Source organism: Rana temporaria, chromosome 8 (genome assembly GCF_905171775.1).
Source record: "Rana temporaria chromosome 8, aRanTem1.1, whole genome shotgun sequence".
Taxonomy (NCBI): Eukaryota; Metazoa; Chordata; class Amphibia; order Anura; family Ranidae; genus Rana; species Rana temporaria.
In genome coordinates this window covers 186,955,078-186,965,222 of record NC_053496.1, presented here as the reverse complement: position 1 = coordinate 186,965,222, position 10,145 = coordinate 186,955,078, and the positions used below count along the sequence as shown (strand labels likewise).

Here is a 10,145-nt window from a genome sequence, read left to right as displayed (position 1 = left end):
GATCTACCTGAATCCGGGCCATAATATGTATTCTCTTTTGTTACACCCATTTCCTACCAGCTGGATATTTTATATCTGATGATGTGATTGGAGCACAGACTTTTACATGTTGAAAATAATGTGATAACTCTAACTTTGGAACCTTCAACAGAAAGTGATAATGAGGGGGAGGAGTCAATACCCAATGATAGTGGTCTTCAGGATCAGTCCAGTCTTCATCTTGGTTGTTCTCACCCATCCTCACTCTCTGACCTCTGGTGGGGCTCAGCCCCGCTGTTATTCATGACTAAATCATGGACTAAATAAGGAAGTGCAGGACTTCTTGTGTTGGGAAGATGGCAATGAGTGATAGAGGGGGAGGGGACACTCGTCCTATAATCCCCTCATCACTGTCACTCCTATAAAAGACAGTTCTCGTTGTTTCCTCACTCTCTGACTAAGGTCCATGAATAAAGAAATGATCTGGTAGGAGATCAGAGGAGCCATTTACTAGTTACCTTGAGGGGGGAATTGTAAGATCCTCAGAGACAAAGCTGCCTGATGTGGGCGGAGTCCTGGTTTAGGGGAACCAATCAGCTCATGTCTAGTAATAATCTTTGTATTTCTATTTTAGTAGATGGACGGGAGATGAGGAAAACCTCAGAGGATTGTCTCACTTTGTCTCCAGACTGTAAAGTAGAAGATGAGGACATCACACAGTATAGTCCAGGAGAAAACCCGACTACCTCAAATGTCCATCCGGCACCACACAGTGTAGATGGACCATCGTATTCCTCTTATCCTGAGGAACCTCAGACTGTGCGGGACGGTGCCGGACCAACGTATTCCTCTTATCCTGAGGAACCTCAGACTGTGCGGGATGGTGCCATCCATCCAACAGATGATGTGTTTCCCTGTCCTGAGTGCGGGAAGTGTTTCAATTGTAAAAGCAATCTTAAGAAGCATATAAGAACTCACACAGGTGAAAAGCCGTATTCCTGCCCTGTGTGTGGGAAACGTTTTACACAGAAGTCCCATCTTTTAATACATCAGAGTGTTCACACGGGAGAGAAGCCCTTTTCCTGTCCTGAGTGCGGGAAATGTTTTGCACAGAAATCACTTCTTATCAGACATTGGAGATCTCATAAGCAGAATAGTCCAGGAGAAAACCCGGCTACCTCAAATGTCCTTCCGGCACCACACAGTGTAGATGGACCATCGTATTCCTCTTATCCTGAGGAACCTCAGACTGTGCGGGACAGTGCCGGACCACCGTATTCCTCTTATCCCGAGGAACCTCAGACTGTGCGGGACAGTGCCGGACCACCGTATTCCTCTTATCCCGAGGAACCTCGGACTGTGCGGGACGGTGCCATCCTTCCAACAGATAAGAGGTTTCCCTGTACTGAGTGTGGGAAATGTTTCTATTATAAATTCAAACTTAATGTACATAAAAGAACTCACACAGGTGAGAAGCCGTATTCCTGTCCTGAGTGCAGGAAATGTTTTGCTCAGAAATCAGTTCTTATCAGACATTGGAGATCTCATAAGCGGAATAGTCCAAGAGTAAACCCGGCTACCGCAGATGTCCATCCGACACCACACGGTGTAGCTGGACCATCGTATTCCTCTTATCCTGAGGAACCTCAGACTGTGCGGGACGGTGCCGGACCATCGTATTCCTCTTATCCTGAGGCACCTCAGACTGTGCGGGACGGTGCCGGACCATCGTATTCCTCTTATCCTGAGGAACCTCAGACTGTGCGGGACGGTGCCGGACCATCGTATTCCTCTTATCCTGAGGAACCTCAGACTGTGCGGGACGGTGCCGGACCATCGTATTCCTCTTATCCTGAGGAACCTCAGATTGTGCCGGATGGTGCCGGACCATCGTATTCCTCTTATCCCGAGGAACTTCAGACTGTGCAGGACGATGCCGGACCATCGTATTCCTCTTATCCTGAGGAACCTCAGACTGTGCGGGATGGTGCCGGACCATCGTATTCCTCTTATCCTGAGGAACCTCAGACTGTGCGGGACAGTGCCGGACCATCGTATTCCTCTTATCCTGAGGAACCTCAGACTGTGCGGGACGGTGCCGTCCTTCCATCAGGTGAGAGGTTTCCTTGTCCTGAGTGCGGGAAGTATTTCAATTTGAAAGGCAATCTTAAGAAGCATAGAAGAACTCACACAGGGGAGAAGCCGTTCTCCTGTCCTGAGTGTGGGAAATGTTTTTCACAGAAGTCCAGTCTTTTAACACATCAGAGATCTCACACGGGGGAGAAGCCGTATTCCTGTGCTGTGTGCGGAAAACGTTTTATGCACCTTTCAAATCATATCGTACATCAGAGATCTCACACAGGGGAGAAGCCATATTGCTGTCCTGATTGTGGAAAATGTTTTGCACAGAAAGTAGTTCTTATCACACATCAAAGATCTCACACGGGGGAGAAGCCATATTCTTGTCCTAAATGCGGAAAATGTTTTGCACGGATTTCAAATCTTATCACACATCAAAGATCTCACACTGGAGAAAAGCCGTATTCCTGTCCTGAGTGTGGGAAATGCTTTTTACGGAAGTCCGATGTTTCCAAACATCAAAGATCTCATATTGGAAAAAAACTGTATCCTGAAGCACCTCAGACTGTGCGGGATGGTGCCGGACCATCGTATTCCTCTTATCCTGAGGAACCTCAGACTGTGCGGGTCGGTGCCGGACCATCGTATTCCTCTTATCCTGAGGAACCTCAGACTGTGCGGGACGGTGCCGGACCATCGTATTCCTATTATCCTGAGGAACCTCAGACTGTGAGGGACGGTGCCGGACCATCGTATTCCTTTAATCCTGAGGAACCCCAGACTGTGCGGGACGGTGCCGGACCATCGTATTCCTCTTATCCTGAGGAACCTAAGACTGTGCGGGACGGTGCCGGACCATCGTATTCCTCTTATCCTGAGGAACCTCAGACTGTGCGGGACGGTGCCGGACCATCGTATTCCTTTAATCCTGAGGAACCTCAGACTGTGCGGGACGGTGCCGGACCATCGTATTCCTCTTATCCTGAGGAACCTCAGACTGTGCGGGACGGTGCCGGACCATCATATTCCTCTTATCCTGAGGAACCTCAGACTGTGCGGGACGGTGCCGGACCATCGTATTCCTTTAATCCTGAGGAACCCCAGACTGACGGTGCCGGACCATCGTATTCCTCTTATCCTGAGAAACCTCAGACTGTGCGGGACAGTGCCGGGCCATCGTATTCCTCTTATCCTGAGAAACCTCGGACTGTGAGGGACAGTGTCGTCCCTCCCACAGATAAGCCTTTTTCCTGTGCTGAGTGCGGGAAGTGTTTCAATTTAAAAGGCAATCTTAAGAAGCATAAAAGATTTCACACAGGTGAAAAGCCGTATTCCTGTCCTGAGTGTGGGAAAGGTTTTTTTCAGAAGTCCCATCTTTCAGCACATCAGAGAGTGCACACGGGGGAGAAGCCGTATTCCTGTGCTGAGTGTGGAAAATGTTTTAGGCAGCTTTCAAATCTTACCACACATCAGAGATCCCACACAGGGGAGAAGCCATTTTTCTGTGCTGAGTGTGGAAAATGTTTTGCAATGAAATCAATTCTTATCACACATCAGAGATCTCACACCGGGGAGAAGCCGTATTCCTGTCCTAAATGCGGAAAAGGCTTTTCACAGAAGCCACATCTTGCCGCACACCAAAGGACTCACGAGGCTTTCTGTTCTGAGTGTGGGAAATGTTTTCTAAAAAAATCGGCTCTTGTCACACATCTAAAGTCTCACACAAGAATCGAGAAGCGATTTCCCTGTCCTGAATGCGGGAAATGTTTTTCACAGAAGTCCAATCTTCGCAGACATCAGAAATTGCACACAGGGGAGAAGCCGTATTCCTGTTCTGAGTGTGGGAAAAGTTTTGAAAAAAATTCATATCTTGCTACACATCTGAAGTCTCACATGCCGGAGAAGCCATTTTCCTGTGCTGAGTGCGGGAAATGTTTTACACTGAAGTCCAATCTTTCCAGACATCAAAGATCTCATACAGGGGAGAAGCCACTTTCATGTCCTGAGTGAGGGACACTCGGTCTTCCTGTAAATCAGGGCTCGCACACAACCCTCGAGGTGTATTAGTGAGTGCGGGAAATGTCTTGTATATGAATGTTGCTGGACATGTGGGGAAGAAGCACACCCTGATATACACCTCAGATATACTCCATGGCTGATCTTCATCATGTAAGAAACACTTCATAAGGAGATCAGAGATCACCAAAGACATGGATGAAGTGTTGGCCATTGATAGCAGGAGAAAAATAAAAATGGAGTCATTACCTCTCATTGGCTGAGTACAATTTGTGGTGGAAGATTTCACAAACACTGATAGCGCATACACACGATCATTTTTCGGCATGAAAAAAATTACGTTTTTCAGAACCCGAAAAATTATGTGAAGCCCACACATGTTTTTTTCATGCCAAAAAAAGATCGTGTGTACACGGCATTACAGGTCTGTTTTGTTTAACAATTTGTTCTTCAAGTGAGAGGTGATATTGCTCTAAAAACTGCTGATCCCTTGGCTTTGCTTCCATCCCACTAAACCAAAAGGGTGCTGGCTATGCACAGGTGCATTGGATAGAAGGAGATCCTGGACTGCCGCACTGCTTAAAACGATATCTTTATTGTACAAATAAATTCCAATATGAGTAAGCATCACATGATGTGAAACATGTCAGCCACCTTTTTCCTGTTCACTTCATTTTGACTGCATCGCTTTGGTTGTTTTTTGGATTTTATTTGTACAATAAAGACATGGTTTTAAGGAGTGCGGCAGTCCAGGATCTTCTTCTATCCAATTTGTTCTTCAAATGTGAGGCCCCGTACACACGACCGAGGAACTCGACATGCCAAACACATCGAGTTCCTCGGCGAGTTCAGTGTGGAAGCCGCCGAGGAGCTCGGCGGGCCGACTTTCCTCATTGAACAACGAGGAAATAGAGAACATGTTTTCTTTTCGGCTCGACGGGTTCCTCGCTGAAAAGTGTACACACGACCGAGTTTCTCGGCAGAATCCAGCTCCGACCGAGTTTCTGGCTGAATGGAAGTGTTTCAATTTAAAAGGCAATCTTAAGAAGCATAAAAGATTTCACACAGGTGAAAAGCCGTATTCCTGTCCTGAGTGTGGGAAAGGTTTTTTTCAGAAGTCCCATCTTTCAGCACATCAGAGAGTGCACACGGGGGAGAAGCCGTATTCCTGTGCTGAGTGTGGAAAATGTTTTAGGCAGCTTTCAAATCTTACCACACATCAGAGATCCCACACAGGGGAGAAGCCATTTTTCTGTGCTGAGTGTGGAAAATGTTTTGCAATGAAATCAATTCTTATCACACATCAGAGATCTCACACCGGGGAGAAGCCGTATTCCTGTCCTAAATGCGGAAAAGGCTTTTCACAGAAGCCACATCTTGCCGCACACCAAAGGACTCACGAGGCTTTCTGTTCTGAGTGTGGGAAATGTTTTCTAAAAGAATCGGCTCTTGTCACACATCTAAAGTCTCACACAAGAATCGAGAAGCGATTTCCCTGTCCTGAATGCGGGAAATGTTTTTCACAGAAGTCCAATCTTCGCAGACATCAGAAATTGCACACAGGGGAGAAGCCGTATTCCTGTTCTGAGTGTGGGAAAAGTTTTGAAAAAAATTCATATCTTGCTACACATCTGAAGTCTCACATGCCGGAGAAGCCATTTTCCTGTGCTGAGTGCGGGAAATGTTTTACACTGAAGTCCAATCTTTCCAGACATCAAAGATCTCATACAGGGGAGAAGCCACTTTCATGTCCTGAGTGAGGGACACTCGGTCTTCCTGTAAATCAGGGCTCGCACACAACCCTCGAGGTGTATTAGTGAGTGCGGGAAATGTCTTGTATATGAATGTTGCTGGACATGTGGGGAAGAAGCACACCCTGATATACACCTCAGATATACTCCATGGCTGATCTTCATCATGTAAGAAACACTTCATAAGGAGATCAGAGATCACCAAAGACATGGATGAAGTGTTGGCCATTGATAGCAGGAGAAAAATAAAAATGGAGTCATTACCTCTCATTGGCTGAGTACAATTTGTGGTGGAAGATTTCACAAACACTGATAGCGCATACACACGATCATTTTTCGGCATGAAAAAAATTACGTTTTTCAGAACCCGAAAAATTATGTGAAGCCCACACATGTTTTTTTCATGCCAAAAAAAGATCGTGTGTACACGGCATTACAGGTCTGTTTTGTTTAACAATTTGTTCTTCAAGTGAGAGGTGATATTGCTCTAAAAACTGCTGATCCCTTGGCTTTGCTTCCATCCCACTAAACCAAAAGGGTGCTGGCTATGCACAGGTGCATTGGATAGAAGGAGATCCTGGACTGCCGCACTGCTTAAAACGATATCTTTATTGTACAAATAAATTCCAATATGAGTAAGCATCACATGATGTGAAACATGTCAGCCACCTTTTTCCTGTTCACTTCATTTTGACTGCATCGCTTTGGTTGTTTTTTGGATTTTATTTGTACAATAAAGACATGGTTTTAAGGAGTGCGGCAGTCCAGGATCTTCTTCTATCCAATTTGTTCTTCAAATGTGAGGCCCCGTACACACGACCGAGGAACTCGACATGCCAAACACATCGAGTTCCTCGGCGAGTTCAGTGTGGAAGCCGCCGAGGAGCTCGGCGGGCCGACTTTCCTCATTGAACAACGAGGAAATAGAGAACATGTTTTCTTTTCGGCTCGACGGGTTCCTCGCTGAAAAGTGTACACACGACCGAGTTTCTCGGCAGAATCCAGCTCCGACCGAGTTTCTGGCTGAATTCTGCCGAGAAACTCGGTCGTGTGTACGGGGCCTCACACACATTCCTCCAACCGTGGCAAATGATGATTTCCTATAACATGGGTCTTCAAACTACGGCCCTCCAGTTGTTCAGGAACTACAATTCCCATCATGCCCAGTCATGTCTGTGAATATCAGTGTGTTACAATGCCTCATGGGATGTGTAGTTCTACAACAGCTGAAGGGCCGTAGTTTGAGGATCCCTGTCCTATAATAATCAGTTCCTTCTAGTGGCCTGTAATAGAAGAGTCGGTTAGTTTTGCCCGTAGCTGAGATGTGATCTGTAGAAGTATATAATTGTAGATCTCGTGTAATTCTGTGTTGTTAAAGATACATTGGGCTAGATTCATATAGATTAGCGGATCTTTAGATCCGCGTAATCTTATGTGATTTACGATTCGCCGGCGCACTTTTGCGAGGCTAGTGCAGTATTCACAAAGCACTTACCTCCAAACTTGCGCCGGCGGATCGTAACTCCCCCGGCGGAATTCCCAGTGCGCATGCTACAAATGACGTGGCTAGGACGTCATTGTTTTCGGCGGCAACGTAAATTCCGGCCATCCGTATTCCCGACCGACTTACGCAAACGACGTAAAAATTTGAAACTCGGCGCGGGAACGACGGCCATACTTAACATTAGCTACCCCTCATATAGCAGGGGTAACTATCCGCCGGAAAAAGCCGAACGCAAACGACGTAAAAAAAAAGCGACGGGCGGGCGTTCGTTTCTGAATCGGCGGAAATCGGAATTTGCATATTCCTCGCGTAAAAAACCGAAGCGACGCCTATCGGCCGGCGGGATATTGCAGCCTAAGATCCGACGGTGTAAGTCACTTACACCAGTCGGATCTAAGGGAGATCTGTGCGTAACTGGTTCTTATGAATCAGTCGCATAGATCCGACCGTCGGATCTCAGAGATACGACGGCGTATCAGGAGATACGCCGTCGTATCTCTTTGTGAATCTGGCCCATTATTTCCAGTATTTAGTCATCAGTCATAGACATACACTGATGAGGATATGTAATATAACCACCCAGGTGTATTCTTAGGTAATGCAAAATAACACTTCAGTGACCCGTCAGATCTGAGAGACGAACCAATACACACAGAGAACAGTTTGCTTCGTGTATGAATTGATGTCTGGTTTATTAGAACACAAAGTACAGTATTTATCTATTTAGCAAGCATCTGCTTCCATCCTGGCAATGCAAGTTCCTGTTTTCATCTCAATGATGTATGTTACAGTCAGGACAGAAAATGTTCTCTGGGCTCTGTCTTAAACCACAAGATATGTCGCAAGAATGCACAGCTCCATGTATGTGAAACACAGATGTTTCTTGCAGATAAAGATATGCCACAGTCTAGGTGAGAAACAGATGGGGCCAGATCCACAAAGAACTTACGGTGGCGTATCCAGGGGTCAAGTCCTGGGGAAAAAAGTGTGGGAACTCCCACTCAAGATCCACTCCCCCACCAATGAATCCATATACAGGAAACGGCCAGTAACATAAAGGATTACTAAGGTTCGCCTGCCCCTGACAGTGACTCGAGCTGGGCATCGCCACTTGCTCTAGTCCTGCAAAGGGAACTGCGTTCCTGCTTTGAAAAAAGTGCAGGAACTCCGTTCCCACGCGTTCCTGCAGGACTTGAGCCCTGGGCGTATCTATTGATACGCCGCGTAAGTTCTATGATCCACAAAACAATCCACAAAACAAGATACGACTGAATGTGGGCTAGATCCGACTGACATACGTCTTAGTACGCCGCCGAATCTTAGGTGCATATTTACGCTGGCCGCTAGGTGGCGCTTCCGTTGATTTCCGCGTAGAGTATGCAAATTAGCTAGATACACCGATTCTGAAACGTACGTCCGCCCGGCGCATTTTTTTACGTTGTTTACGTAAGGCTTTTTTCTGGCGTAACATTACCCCTGCCTCTATGAGGTGTACCTCTATGAGGTGTATGCATTGTTAGGTATGGATGTCGGGACAGCGTCAAATTTTCCGTCATTTTCCGTCGTAAATCGTTTGCGAATAGGGCTTTGCGTAAGTTACGTTCACGTCGAAAGCATTGACTATTTGCGACATGATTTTGCGCATGCGCACTGGCATACGTCCACGGACGGCGCATGTACCATTCGTAAAAAGCGTCAATTACGTGGGGTCATACCAGATTACCATACAACACGCCCACTCCAAGCCTACTTTGAATTGCGTGGGCTTACGCCGGCAGATTTACGTTACGCCGGTGCACATATGGGAGCAAGTGCTTTGTGGATACCCTACGAGCCACTCTGAGATGCGCTACGCCCGCCTAAATATACACCCGTTTTTGTGGATCTGGCCCATGTTGCCTACAGATAGACTTAAGCCCTGCACACACGATCGGTTTGTCTGATGAAAACAGACCGATGGACCTTTTTCATCGGACAAACCGATCGTGTGTGGGCCCCATCGGTTTGTTTTCCAACGGTGAAAAAAAATGGAACATGTTTTAAAATTTTCCTATGGATAAAAAACCGATAGAAAAAAACGATCGTCTGTGTGGAAGTCCATCGGTCGAAAATCCACGCATGCTCAGAATCAAGTCGACGCATGCTGGGGAGCATTGAACTTAATTTTTCTCAGCACGTCGTAGCGTTTTACGTCACCGCGTTGGACACGGTCGGATTTTTGACCGATGGTGTGTAGGCAAGACTGATGAAAGTCAGCTTCATCGGATATCCGACGAAAAAATCCATGGGATTAGATTCCATCAGATATCCGATCGTGTGTACAGGGCTTTATATTTTACTTTTTAACAGAAACGGGAAGTTTCTTCATGGACATTGCTCAATCACAAAACTGTCAAACTCTTTGGGGCAGATTCTCGTAGAATGGCGTAACTTAGGGCGGGCGTAACGTATCTCATTTACGTTACGCCGCCTCAAGTTTTTCAGGCAAGTGCTTTATTCACAAAGAACTTGCCTGTAAAGTTGCGGCGGCGCAGCGTAAATCACCCGGCGCAAGCCCGCCTAATTCAAATTAGGCGGGTAGGGGGCGTGCAGCATTTAAATGAAGTGCGTTCCCGCGCCAAACGTACTGCGCATGCGCCGTCCGTAAAATATCCCAGGGTGCATTGCTCCAAATGACGTTGCAAGGACGTCATTGGTTTCGATGTGAACGTAAATGGCGTCCAGCCCCATTCACGGACGACTTACGCAAACGACGTAAATTTATAAATTTCGACACGGGAACGACGGCCATACTTAACATTGATTGCGCCTCATAG

General features: G+C 46.6%; 1 protein-coding gene across 1 annotated transcript; it reads left to right on the top strand.

The window, feature by feature from the left end:
- Positions 1-2,050: 2,050 nt before the first annotated feature.
- LOC120910644 (zinc finger protein 572-like) lies at positions 2,051-8,244 on the top strand. The gene is made up of 2 exons (XM_040322397.1): positions 2,051-2,677; positions 8,057-8,244. Exons 1-2 carry the CDS (start codon positions 2,299-2,301, stop codon positions 8,242-8,244), a joined length of 567 nt encoding a protein of 188 aa, XP_040178331.1. The 5' UTR covers positions 2,051-2,298.
- Positions 8,245-10,145: the final 1,901 nt, after the last annotated feature.